Source organism: Choloepus didactylus, chromosome 10 (genome assembly GCF_015220235.1).
Source record: "Choloepus didactylus isolate mChoDid1 chromosome 10, mChoDid1.pri, whole genome shotgun sequence".
Lineage (NCBI taxonomy): Eukaryota > Metazoa > Chordata > Mammalia > Pilosa > Megalonychidae > Choloepus > Choloepus didactylus.
The window spans coordinates 90610836-90625625 of NC_051316.1; the positions used below are offsets into that span (position 1 = coordinate 90610836).

The window sequence follows — 14790 nt, forward strand, 5'->3', positions numbered from 1 at the left end:
ATAAACAAATAGAAATACAGGGGCTGCATATTCAACTTTATTTAGTAATATGGGTACATGATTTAAAAAAAATTGGAGAGTCACAAGTTTATAGATTCTGCTGTGGCTAAACATACCATAATTCTCCATTAAAATTTGGCTTTATCCTGTTCCTTTCTACTTACACAATCCGTGGTCTGTTAGAGGTGAGTTCATTATCAGCTTCCCAGGGAGAGCTTTTACAAACCCAGATGCTTGGCCTAACTCTCAGATATTTTCATTCAATTGGTCTGCCGTAGAAGCCAGACCTCTGGTTTTAGGGAGCAATTGCTAGGTCAGAACAGCTTAACTCAAAACAGAGCCTGGCACACAGAGAGCAATGGATAAATTTTTGCTATTATTACTATCAATATCATCTTGAGACCCAACCTGATCCAATCCCATTTCCCTTGCTTGCCTAAGGGACCGTATCAGAGAGATACTCTTCCTAGAAACCAGGAGAGGACACTAGCTCTCTTCCACAGGTTTCTGCTGGTTCTGTTTCATTTCAGGGAACTTTTTAATATACTGCTTTCACAATAAACTGCCCTTTGCTTCAATATTTATAATTATTGAATGAATGTGCCCTGAAAGAAAATGCACAAATGCTTTGAACAGATGAAAAGGTGGATTCACTTCTCATAGGTTTCATAAGCACCTCAGTCTACTTGACCAAACTAACTGCCAAGTCAATGGTTCCAAAATAATTCCAAGAGGGAGGGGGTGAGGGGTGCTGTGGAGAGATGAGAACCTTCCTATTTCCTAAAACTAGACTACTACTATGGGTTTGTCTGCCCTTCTTTGTAGGTTCCAGATATTGTCTGTGAGGGTGCTGACTCTCCTTGAGTGTCCAGTGGGAGGAGGGAGAAGAGCGGATGGGGGTGGTGGTGGGGATGGGGGGTACTTACCACTTTCTCCCTGGCCCTTGGAGTGGGCTGTCTCGGGCATATCAGTAGAGTCTTTGTGCTCTGCAGCTCTCCTGGAGGTTCTTGTCTTGGTGGGCAGCTCTGGAGCCTGTAGCAAAGTACTTGGAGCACCCCGTACACCTTTTTTTCCCAGTTCCTTTTCCACCTCTAAGGAAACACACACACAAACCAGCAGCCATCAGTAATGGTGTCATTTTGATGTTGTTATTTTTTTTTTCTTTTTTTTCCTTTGTAATATAATAGTGGTCATCTGTACACAGTTACAGAAAAGAGATGGATACTGAGGTAACACCACTTATCTTTCTGAAGAACTCTGCATGGCTACATGTATGCAGAGCTCAACATGCAACACCTGTGCCCAGCATTTTGGTCTCAGATAACTTGTTAGCCCATGTACTTTCACTAGGAAGTGAGCTGAAGGACCAGGGCCACAGTCCATCGTGGCTGCCCCTCCTATTCCAACCTTTCATCCCACTGCAGAGCACCCTAGGGACAGAAATTTACCATCTGATATGCTGGATTCCTGAAACATTGTTTCAAAGGCTTGGTGAATTTCAGCAAAGGAGGGCCGGTCAGAGGGATTCCACTGCCAACCTAGACAGATAAGACCAAAGTCAGATCGGCCACAGGCTTTGCTAACAAGTTTGAGGCTAGCAATTCTCAAGGAGAAGTCTGAAAATTAAAGAAACATTTCAATCCTGTTAACCATCTTTTGCTGCAACAAATTAAACTGATGAATGCCATCGTGTCCTATGAAAGACATTGGGAATTTGAAAAGACTTTCGATACTGGCAGGAATATGGAGTGTAAAACCCCAGAGACGTCTGACAGCAAGAACTGCATTTACAAACATACTTTTCCCAACCCCAATATGGTAGGTGCAAAGAACTACTAAGCCAAATAACTCACCTTCTATCCCACCCTTATTTCACAGTTATTAAAGTCTGAAATCCTCATGGGTACAAAAATGCTAATTAAAATGAGATTAAAATGGGGATTAAAGGACTGATAATGCCCAGCCTGGGTGAGGATGTAGAGGAAGAGTCCCTCTTACACACTTCTGGTGGGAGTATAAATTGGTACAATCTTTTTTGAAAGACAATGTAGTAAAATCTATCAAGATTTAAAACGCACATAGCCCTGTGAACCAACTCAACTTTAAGAAATATTAGCACCATAAGTGTGCAGAGATGTATGTACAAGGATGTTCATTCCTGCCTTATTTATGATGACAAATACCATACAAATGTGTAACATCCAAATGCTTACCAAAAGAGAACTGGATAAATTAATAAATCATTTAATGAAATGTTAGGCAGCTCTATAAAAATTAAAGACAGCAAGAGATCTGAATATATGGACATGACAAGTTATGCCTAAGTGGGAAAAAAGGTTGAAGGAATAATACAAAACCATATAAATGTAATAATACTAATATATGTAAATAAATTATATAAAACCAACTAGATAAGCGTCATCTGGAGCATTTAGCTTCGTTCATAACAGAATGTTTGGAGAAAGGGCCCAGGGATCTGTATTTATTAAAAGGACCCCGGGTTTAGTATCAATGAATTTCATTTTTGCTTAAAAAAGAAAACTCTAACATATATAATAAATCAAGGTATACAGAAGCATTGAAAAAAGTCTGGAAAAATAGGTACCAAACTGTTACATTAGCTGCCCCTGAAGAAATTTTATTGCATTGTTGGATTCTTACAGTGCCCACAAAAATTTTTAAACTGACTGGGAAGTCTCACATGCTCGCATGAGTTCATAGACTTTCTCTGGGCAGCCTTCCGGGCGCTCCATGCGATAGTCTTTCTCCAGCAGCTCATATACCTGCGACAGGTCAATTCCTGGGTATGGTGACATGCCATAGGTAGCAATTTCCCAAAGCAATACTCCAAATGCTAAAAGAAAAAAGAAAGAGAAAGGCTGTTGCAGATATGTAAGATTTAACTACTCTGCATTTAAAACTGGTTACCTGTGAGAGAGACAGCAAATGTCATATACTCAGAAGCAGTCCAGGCACTGATAGATTTTAACAGGCTTCTTAATTAACAACCCAGAAAAGAACAAGACAGAATTAGACTTTCAGTTTATTCACCACCACAAACGTACTGGTGGAAATAAGATGACTGTGTTGATCAACCTTTATGTGGTCTTTTAGGTCATGTGACCATCTTGTTGGGATATGTCAAAGAAGGAACATAAGGCTAGAGTTAGGAGACCAAGTTCTACTCACAGCTCTGGGACCAGCTAGCTATGTGGCTAAGTATCAGTTTTCTCATTTATAAAACAAAAGGTTTGTACCAGATTATCTCTAAGGCCCCTTCCAACTCTAAAATTTTCATAAAAATCTCATGGAGACAACAACAAAATGAGCAAGATGGCTTGATGGTGGCCAGTGGCACTGCTAGCAGGAGAGCTGGAGGCTGCCCCACACCCACCATCTGGGGCGCCTGAGTAAGGGTGCAGCCTGTCCAGCCGCAGCTGCATCAGCAGCCCCGTGCCCAGGTGTACATTTCCCCTTGGGGGAGCCGTCCGCTTTTTTCATTGCACAGCCCCTTCGGCCAGCTGGACCCACAGATAATAACTCATGTATCTTCCACCTAAGGTAAATAAGCACCCTGTGCACTTTAGTCTCCTGCCAGCACTAGTCTCCTACTGCACTACTGAAGACAGGGTTCTGAAATCCCATCTTTCAAGACCTCCAGGCCAAGTCTCAAGCTTGCCTTAACTATGTTCCAGAGGCTGAATAAAAATGTTCGTGGGTGAAGTGAATACTTCTTCCATCCAAGAACCAGAGTTTAGTAAGAAAGAAGATGATGTATGGATTCTTGGTGACTTCATAGATATGTGTACTGGTTTCTCAGCAGAGGAAAAAGAGGAAGATGACAAAATCAGTGAAGAGTCACCTACAGAGTGCCCTTCAGTCTTTTTCCTGTTTCCCTGCATCTCTTGAATACTTGGCTGATACAAGGGATTCCTCCTTCCCCCAGTTTGAGACCTGTCCAATAGAGGAGAGCTGGTTTATCACACCTCCCCTGTGTTTGACAGCTGGTAGATTAACCACTCACTATCAAGGTGGAAACTAGACCTAAGGAAAACCTTCCCATCGAATATCCCAGCACATCTGTCTATACTGTGAATAACTCCTGCCCCAGTCTCAATGAGGCCTGCTGTGGGACTGATGAATTTCACAACCCACGGAAAGCTGCTTATAAGACTCATTGGCACAGAACCGGAAGCTCAAATGAAATAGGGCAGCACATTCATTGCTATGTTGCAGCTCTTGCTGCTCATACAACTTTTCTGGAACAACCCAAGTTCCTTCACCCACCCCAGTAGTTAAAAGAACACAGTGAAAGAAAGTCTCTGAACAGAAATAGCCTCTGTCACCAAAAGCTTATCAGGATTGCCACTCTTGGCAAGTCAAACATGATAGCTGGTTGTTCATCAGCTCTGCCTGCATCAGTACAGTCACTAAGAATTTCAAGTTTGTTGGCTGGTGTTCTGGTTTGCTAATGCTGCCATTATGCAAAATACCAGAAATGGATTGGCTTTTATAAAGGGGTTTATTTGGTTACAAATTTACATTCTGAGGGCCATGAAACTGTCCAAATTAAGGCACCAACACAAGTATACCTTCGCCAAGGGAAGGCCAATGGCATCTGGAAAACCTCTGTTAGCTGGGAAGACACGTGGCTGGCATCTGCTTATCCCGGGTTGTGTTCCAGCTCCTCTCTCAGCTCCTGTGAGTTCTTCAAAATGTTGCTCTTGGGGTGTTTTGTCCTCTCTTAGCTTCTCGGGAGCAAAGTGTCAGCAAAAGTCTGCTTTCAATGGCCATCTCCAAAATGTCTCTCTTGGCTGTAGCACATCCTTCTGTCTGTGAACTCTTTTGTAGGACTCCAGTGATTCAATTAAGACCCACCATGAATGGGTGGGGTAATACCTCCATGGAAATTATCCAATCAAAGGTCTCACCCACAGCTGAGTCACATCCCCATGGAAACACTCAAAGGATTCCAACCTAATCAACACCAATACATCTGCCCCTACAAGACAGCATCAAAGAACATGGCGTTTTGGGGGACACAATACATCCAAACCGGCACAGTTGTTTTCTCTTGGTTTGTGCATGTGTGTGTAGATACAAAGAAAATGCTGAACCAGATTTGCTTGCTAAACTGGCTTTTTGTCTGTAAAATTTTTTATAAAGTTTTTGAAAATGTATCAGTGCACTTAGAGTATTTGGAGTTTGGGATGTCTTTAAATTCATTAAGGTGTACATGAATTAGTCAGTATTTTAAACATCTTTCTTCCCAAGTACAAGAATAAGCATCTTTCAGTTTCACTTTATTCTGTATTGTTTACTTAATTTTTTGGAGTAAGCCAATATTTATCCTCAGGATCAGCCATATACTTTATTGACCAGTACTTTATGATCTTTTCTGTATTTTTACGCACTAACATGAGCATTAACAAGTGACAGCTGTCATGGATGTAATGGAATTATGGCTTTACTTTCTTGTGAAAGAAGATATATTTCTGCACGTATGCTTGTTTTTTTTCCCTCAGATTAGTCATGCTGTTCACTGTGGAATTCAGGTACATTAAATTTTAGCAAACAGTGCCGTTGGTAATTTTGATGTGGCCATGTGATGTGGGACAGACAGGCATCGTGGGACAGCAGTACTTGCCTCATGAGCAGAGGGATTATGTCAGAACTGTGAAATTATATTTGGCAAAAAGTATATCTATAACTAACCCATTAGTCCAGTCTTTAAAATGTTTCAATTCTTTCCCGCTAGCTCTGCCCATCACCACCTCATATCAGCTGTAAATTTAGAAAGCGCTCATCCAGACACTTGAGTGACTTCACATTTATTTCTGCCCATCGAAGAGCAACAGGGTTGGCTTGCTTTCTTTGTTTTACTCAGGCTTCAGGCAAAATCTTCAACCACTTTGGCCTCTGCTTCCTCCTCCAACATAGGAGTAATAATATTTACATCCCTCAGAGTTCTTATCTTTATTTGAAGTGGGGGTATGGGCTGTTAAGCCTTATGTGAAATTCTAAGGGCCTCCCTACTGAGGCTAGCGACGGAGGTGGGGTGGGGGACCTGTAGTGATTTTCCTTTTACAACTGTTGCTCAGCGTGGATGCTAATGAGGCCTTGGTGCAGGCGGCCTTGGTGCAGGCTCCATTCCCATGCAGGCCAATTAAACTCAACACAGAGAAAATCCATTTCCTTACCTCTAGCCAATCACTTTACTTTTTTAGCAGTCGTGATAGGTTTTGCTGAGCCATCCACACTCTCACTGATTTCCCCTTGAAATTAAGTAAAAGCACATTCTATGGACAGAGCAGTTGTAACATCTTCATAATCAAACAGCTTATTTTCCCACGTTCCCTGCTACCCAAATTAAACAGTATATGCCTATAAAACGTCTTCAAGGAAAAAAGTAGAATGCGTTATATGAAGTATTATATCTTTCAATGACTCCATAGAAGTTTGATGCAGGGAACTATGGGTGATTTTTGTTTTGTTTTGTTTTCAGGGAAGAAGTATGCTCTTTTCCGACTAGACTGGAGTTTTGGAATTAGAAGAGGTCAAACAGTGTAGTTGGTTAATGTTAGGTTATTATTCCACTGGCTGAGATAAGAGTCTCTGTAGAATGTCTCTGCAGAACTACCCCTTTATTTATGTATTTTCTACTTAGGGGCCAAGTATACAAAATTTTGTCAAACTGAGCTGGAAGTTTTTTTGTTACTATTTATGTTCACCAGAGCTGGGAGATAAGGTAATTTTCACGAAAGTGTATACACTTTATACCATGTCACTTAAAGGGCCATACTTCAGTAACTTGAAAATAGACCAGCTAAATGTTTTCCAGGTATAAGCCTTTGAATTTGTGGGGATCTCTTTTGATACATTACATGCAAGCTGTTAGTACCTCAAGAGCTTTGGAAGTTCAGCCATGAGAATCTGTTTGGCAGCATACGTATATAAAACTGCAAGGGTCCTTTTTTTAACTACTATTTTTTCAGATACCTTAAATCCATTTACATCAGTTTTTGACTTTTTGTTTGCCTCCTCTGGGCCTCTTTTTATATACTTTGTATTGGGAAAAATACTGAGCTCAGTCATTGAGATTTTTTCCCAGGGTAAGTTAAGTTACCATACTGTCTGTGATATCATACTGTGGCTTCTGTATCATTATCTAAAGTTTCTGTTTAAAATTGGCACATGTAAGAGGTGAAGGAAATGGTTTACATAATTCAGCTGAAGTTCCTGGTCATTAGATGTCTTTTTAGGCATCTTCTTGTGCAAGACATGAGGCTAGTTAGACAAAATTATTTTGATCTGTTAAGTATAATAAAATGCAGAGCCAAAATGCATTTTATTATAAGAGTTGATTATTTTTGCTGTTGTAATATGTGTGGTTTACAGTGGATGTTAGAGCATATTTCTTAAAATTCAAGCAGTGACAAATAAGACCCCTTTGAATTTAGTACCTATGATTATTTCTAAACTGATAATGAAGCATGTTACTTAGGAAAAGTCTGGAAAATATGTTGTACACAAGCAGGGCTTCATGAAGGGGTTTCTTAGTTCTAGCAAATGCACCATATTTCTCAAAGTTTGTGTTTTTGTTAATAAAACATTAAAAAAAGTCTTATGGTACCTTTGAAAGCTTTCAATCAGAATAAGGAGATTATATTTCTTTACCTTGTGGATGCTTATGTATCTACTAAGCAGGGAGGAGTAAATAAAATAACAGAGTAACTAGAACAGTTAAAATCTGTTACATGAAAGAAAAGGCTTCTAACAAAATCCAACACCCATTCATCTTTAAAACACTTAATAAAAAAGAACTTCATAGATAATCCTTAATATAATAAAATGTATATAAACACCTTAGACTAAAAGTAAGCACATTAATTAATAAGAAATACCAGAAGCTTTCCCATTAAAGTCCTGAACTAGAAAAGAATGCCCTTCATCTTCCCTTCTACTGAATAGTGCATGTAGCTATTAACCAATGGAATTAGACAAGAGAGAGAAATTAGAAGCCTAAGAATTGGAAAAAAAGAGGTACAACTATCTCTATCTGCAGGTGACATAATTATGTATCTGGAAAATACCAAAGAATCAATGGGTAAACTTCTATAAACAATAAGGAAACTTAGTAAAGTAGCAGATTATAAAATTAACATGCAAAAAGCAAAAACTTTCACTAGAAAGAACAATGTGGTAGTAGATTAGAGTTGGAGGTACTAGGATATGAACCTATGTTTAACTAAGTATCTATAGAGCTAGACACAGAATTACACATACAAATATCACTTAGTTCTGCACACTAAGAGGTCCTAGAAGCAATGGCATCCCCGTAGCAATGAGCATCCCCAGTGTCCAGATCTTGATTTCTAAATACCATTTTCCAATAAAAGAAACCATGGCTCCTTGGGAAAATGGCTGATTCTAGAGCTAGGGTAGGGAAAATGCAACATAAGCCTGCATCATCTTGACATTACCAGAAAGAAAGGAAGTGCTCAAAAAACAAAAGGATGAGGATATGTCAAAGGGACACAGAAACCAGCCTGAATGACCTCCCAGTGGCCAAAGTTAGAATAATTTGAACATTAAAACAAATAGTGCAGAACTGGATTATAAACCAAAGTATAAAATAAATATACATGAGTCCATGCTGACATAAATAAATGACTGAATAAATAAATGGGTGAGAAGAGATAAATCTTCCTTATTGAAGAGTACCAAATAATATATATAGGTACACCCCCAGGAAGTAGAGTTTAATCCTCCCTCCCGCATTGAGAATGGGCGAGACTTAGCGGCTTGCTTCCAAAGAAGAGAGGAAGAAAAGGGAAGAATGGTAACTTTACAATGGCGAAACTGGCAGAAGCTCCCTTAACCAAGTGATGAAGGGTCCCATCACTGGCCATGTCACGGGCCAGCACGTACCCCTGTACAAGGCAGATGAGAAGAGCATTTCACCTCTGTAGAATTCTTTCCAAAACCCATAACCCCAGTCTAATAATAAGAAAAACATCTGTCAAACCCAGATTAGGGGACATTCTACAAGATACCTGGCCAAGTATTGCTCAAAACTGTTGAAGTCATGAAAAATAAGGAAAGACTGGAAAGCTGTCATAGACCAGACTAAATGCAACCTAGTAGCCTGGTTTGGATTCTGGACATTAACGGAAAATCTGGTGAAATCCAAATGAAGTCTGGAATTTAGTTAATAGTAATGTATCAATGTTAGCTTCTTAGTTGTGACCAATGTACCTTGGTAATATAAGATGCTAATGGAGAAAAGTGGATGCAGAGTCTATGGGAACTCTGTAATACTTTGCAAATTTTCTGTAAATCCAAAATTATTCCAAAATAAAAAGTTTATTAAAAAATCAATATCCGTTATATATGAAACGGATCAGAAGATATAACTGAAGAGAAGACTTCATTTACTATAATAAAGACAGAAAAAAATAAATAAAATACCTAAGTGTAAATTTAATAGGAAATGCCTAAAACCTATATGAAAGAAACTATAAAACACTCCTGAAAAAAAAAAATAGACTTAAATAGAAAGACTTACATGTTCTTGAATAAAAAAATACAACTTCATAAAGAAGTCAATTCTCTACCAGTTAATTTATGAATTTAACATAATCCCAATAAAACAACAATAAAATAATAAACTATGGTTCATCCATACAATGGACAAGAGTCCAATAAAGCTATAAAAAGGAACAAAGAATATTTTTAACTGCTATTAGGAAGTGATCTCCACAATGTAAGAGGAAAAAAGCACAGTGGAGAAAGGTATGTCTCATCTGCTACAGTTCTTCTAAGAAGGGGGATTTATGAATATATACATTTATCTGGGAAAAAAAGATGGAAGGATAAACCCCTAAACAAACAAACAAGTAAATATTACCTATAGGGGTAAGTAGAAAATAGGATGAAGGAGGCAGGGATTGTTGCACATAATTAAAAAACAAAATTAAATGAAAAAAAAAAGAAAAAAAAAAAAAAAACTAAACAAACAAAAAAAAAAACCAATCCCTGAAAATCAAAATCAAAGTTAAACAAATAAACCTAAATATGTATCCAGCTAATAGCATCTACCAGAGAGGAATGAGCTAAGTGATTTTTACATGTAATCTGACTGTATACTCCTAACAGAATATATCATGAGGACAAAAAGAACTGCAAAAAACAAAACAAATTTAACCTGTGTGTTGTAATCACACCATTGGTAACAGTTTTGGTATCAGTGTTCTCAGACCGTTGTGTGCGTACTGTTGGGTAGAGCAAATGGGAAATTCTAATTCTACCTTCCCTAGAGAAATTGAGAATCAGTTTTTTTTTTTTTTTTTTTTGGCCTGAGAGAAAGGAACTAAAGATAGAACAGAAGAGATTAAGTAATACTAAATTTGAATTGAGAGTACAAATACGACATTCAATGATATCAAAATACCAAAATATCCATGATATATTTTATCCTTAAAATATTTTTTAATAGAAAACAAATCCTAGCTCACTCCTCTGAAAAGGCCTAGAAACTATGTAGCATAGCAGTGAGTACCTGCTAGTACCCAGACTGTGGTCTTAAAATTACATTTCCCATTAAAAGGAACCAGGACTCCTTGGAGAAATGTCTGATTCCAGGTCTAGAGCAGGAAATGCACAAGATGAACCTGGAACATCTTGTCATTCCAGATGGCACGGAAGCTACTGAAGACTATCAGGTCTTGTGAAAAAGACTAGGAACTAAGTAGAAGTTCCCACTGGCCACAGATGACCTAATTTGAATATCCATAAGTTAACTGCAGTGGATTGAAACACATCAAATATATTTAAATCCACAAACTCATAATAACTCTACAAAAGAAAAACAACAACAAAAACCTAATTGGTCACCACTGGAGTGAATTAGTAAACCAACTCATTATTTTGAAAACTGGTAAATAAAGGCAAAGAAGCAAGCATTTATCCTGCCTTTCCTATGAACTGTACCACTGAGTACCCAAACAGTGGATGAGAGGATGTTCCTTTTATAGAGCTATTCAGCTAAAACATGAATAAGCAATGACAGAATTAGAATATTACCATTTTGCAAGCCCCATGGAAGTAATGAATCTAGACACTAGGTGTCAACAACTGCTAAAATTATATAGAAAATCAAGCTTTGTATATCTTTTGATGAAAGAACACACCACCTCCTATGACGCAGTCTTACCAAAAGAAAAAAAAGTCAAACCTCAGTTTGATCAAGCTGTCCAAATCCAACTACCAATTTATTAGAAATCAACTGAAGATAGAGGAGCACATTAAAGTATACCCACTGGGATCTAGAATGTGGGAAACTCTCAAGGACAAATAACTATGTTTCCTCATCAAATGAATAGCAAGGAAATAAAGACATGGAGAGGGAACCCATGGATTAAAACAGACAAGAGGCATATCAACTAACTGCATTATGTTGAATGTATTTGGGTTTCGATTCAAACTGTAAAAAAAGTTTGACTTTTATGATTCAATTGGGAATTGAACAGTGAATGAATAGTTGATAATATCCAGAAATTACTGTCAATTTTGGGAGGCGGAACACTGTGGTTATGTTGAATTAAAAATCATCTTTAAGAGATATACGGAAATATTTGTCGACAGAATATGACGTCTGGGATTTGCTTCAAAATAATAAGGATCAGGGGAGCAGGCAGGGTATAAATGAACAGGATCGGTCATGAGTTGACGATTATTAAAGGTGGGTGATGGATACATGGGATTCATTATACAACTGTCTTCTTTAGTGTACACTTATACTTTTCCTTAATAAATTTTTTTAAATGTGAACATAAAAAATTGTCACATGAGGCTGCAGAAGGTAGTATCTGATCAAACTAAACCATGCTACACAGCATTCTCTGCATAGAGGAAAACTGCATGCCTGTAGGGTCAGCTAGCTGCCCTACCAAATCCCAGTGGCAAACTTAGAATTAAGACAAAGATGGTAAATTAAAAAAAAAAAAGTTAATCTGCATCTGAATTACTTTGGAAGAGAAAGCTCACTTTTACTTTACTTTGGAGGAAAACGGGAGGAGATTTTAGAATGAGAAAAGAACAAAAATAGAAAGAGAAGTAAGAAAGACAAGGAAATGAAGAGCAAGAAAGAGGAAGTAAAAAAACAAAGAAAGAAAGAAAAAAGAGGGGAAAAGGAGCCCCTCTCAGGCTGGTGTGAACTGTACCAGTGCAGCAGCAGGCCCTTACCCCAGACATCGGACTTAATGGAAAACTTGTTGTAGGCCAGGCTTTCAGGTGCAGTCCATTTGATTGGGAACTTGGCTCCAGCGTGGGCTGTGTAGGTATCTCCTGTCATTAACCTGCTCAGGCCAAAATCAGCCACCTTCACCAAGTGGTTTTCCCCTACCAGGCAGTTTCGGGCAGCAAGATCCCTAGGAAAGGAAAAAGTTTATCCATGAAAGCTCCTGGGTAGCTTCCCAGATTCACAAACCTGCCACCAGTGAGTAAAAGTGCAATAATGACAGTGAGAAAACAGAAACTGGTACCCCCCAAAATTGTGTTAACCTCCTCAATGGGGAGCAGAGCCATTTCCTCAGCAAACATACACTGGGCTCCTACTGCCATGAGAGGCAACAGAACGTTGCGTTAGGAGCGGGCTCCCTGGCCTCATGACCTGGAGCAAGTTAATTAACAGGGGGTTCAGTTACCTTGCCCAGAAAATGAAGATAATGATAACAGTGTCTACCTTCTAGAGTTGTTGTGAGCAATAATGAATTAATATGGAAAGTGCTTTTGACTGATGCCTCGAGCATGTAACTTTTACATAAGTTATTACTACTACATGCGAAATTGGGTGAACAAACGCAATCCTTGATTGCAAGAAACTCAGAGAAGAATGAGTCTCCTCTTGTCCTATCCAGAATCTAAAGCCCACAGCATTCTTTGCCCAAACTGTGCTTCTCACTTTTCTCTTTCTTCCTGATGCTTACCCATATGTATCCTAAAAATTCTCTCCTGTATAATCAGTTTCCTCTTGCCTCATGATTCTCCCAGGGAGGTAGGAGTCTAATATTTAATTCGCAAACACTAACCATGAAATCACAAAGCAAACTGGATAGGGCGAATGAGAAGTAGCCACAGCCCAGGATGATGGCTGTGTAAAACAGGTTGATCATCCACAATCAGAAAGAAATTAAGTATAGAAGAATTGTACCTAATAGGGTTTCGGTAAAGCATTTTAAATTTGCCTGAATGAAGAGGGAATGCACCTAGCCACACAAGCAAACCTGAAGTCAAAAAATCTCAATTTGCAGCATCAGAGGGTTCACTTTCTTGAGTGACAGAAGCATTTGAATCAGGCTCTTACGGAGCATAGAAAATCTATCTTACAAGGAATCACTAGCATTTCACACATGATACTCTTATTCCTCACTATGAAATTTCAGGTACAGGTTTCATACTTTGGCTAATTGGGTAGGAAAGGTCATAACTGTGGTGTGGAGAACATCTTGTATAAAATACTCTGTCCCACGTATGCCATTACTTTGCTAGGAAGCCATTTCCACTGGCAAAAAATGCAAAGACCAAGATAATTGTGGCACATGTGAAGGTCAAAACACTCCAGTCTTTAAAACAGCAAAGATGCTTAATTCAGGGTCTACACATATCAATTCAGACAAGAGAGGAAACATCCCTGAACCAAATGACAACAAGTTAAGCGGAGAATGAAATGCTAAGAAAAAGAAGGGAGGGGGGAAAAAAGCCCACAAAAAACAAGACCTATACACTGGCTGTTACCATGAGTTTGTGTTAAAGCAATGCCAACTGTTCCAGGAAGAGGTCATTACTGAGGAACACCGGCCTTGGAGGAACAATGAGCGCTCTATTTCAGAGGGAGCTGTGATTATTAGGAAGATGCCTTTTATGAACTTCATTCAATATTCCAGTTAGTAAAAAATGGTTCAGAAGTGAAATATTTCTTACCCCATCTATTAGCTGCTCCATTGGTCCAGGGTCTAGGCATGGCTGAATTTAATCCTGGATCCATGCCTAAAACCAGCTATACCAGGAACCTAGTATTTATCTTTGTTCCAAGGTCAAATGTGTTGCCAGCACTAAAGTCATAAGCCTGTTGTAAAAGGATGCCTGGGTCCATGCTTGGTGGATCTGTGGGGAGGGCTGCTTGGCCAGGCTCCTACCTGTGGATGAAGTTTTTCTTCTCCAGATACTCCATGGCCGACGAGATCTGAGTGGCCATGTATAGCAGCACCACAGCATTCACCTCCTGCCGATTACACTCTCTCAGGTAATCTAACAGGTTCCCATAGGTCATGAACTCGGTGATTATATAGAACGGGGGCTCCCGGGTACAGACCCCTGCCAACAAGACATGAAGGGCTTCAGCGTGCTGCTCTACTCTTGACTGAACAAACATCAAAAAGGACTGGCACTAAAGAAAAAGGCTTCTGAAACAGGTTCTGATTCTGTTCCTATGTCCTGGGACCTTCTAGTATTGTTCTGATTTCTACAATGGATCCAAGCTCTTGGTGGCTTGAGATTGTGCTCCTACGGAAGGGACACAGCCATGCTCTTTTCTTCCTCTCAAGCCAATGAACTTGAGCTTACACAGGAAGAGGCTACCACTGAGTTCAGAAGCAAAGATGAGGCCCCACATCAACCAATATAAACCATTTTCAGTTTACCCCCAAATCAGTTCCAACGGTCATGTCTATTTACAGAATCACTTGAGCAAGAAAATTATAGAAAATTCTTAAGTTTCAGAAGCCAGTT

General features: G+C 39.1%; 1 protein-coding gene and 1 pseudogene across 2 annotated transcripts in view; one reads left to right on the forward strand and one right to left on the reverse strand.

Annotated features, from left to right (window-relative positions):
* Positions 1–14790, reverse strand: part of ABL1 (ABL proto-oncogene 1, non-receptor tyrosine kinase) — a 247412-nt gene that overhangs the window by 5034 nt on the left and 227588 nt on the right. For both annotated transcript variants that reach the window (XM_037796930.1, XM_037796929.1), the window contains exons 6-10: positions 14199–14376; positions 12247–12431; positions 2702–2854; positions 1449–1538; positions 927–1091 (exon numbers count right to left, since the gene is read on the reverse strand). In XM_037796930.1, the coding sequence (XP_037652858.1) occupies positions 927–1091; positions 1449–1538; positions 2702–2854; positions 12247–12431; positions 14199–14376 (771 nt within the window). The remainder of the gene's footprint in view (positions 1–926; positions 1092–1448; positions 1539–2701; positions 2855–12246; positions 12432–14198; positions 14377–14790) is intronic.
* LOC119504626 lies at positions 3687–4434 on the forward strand (annotated as a pseudogene).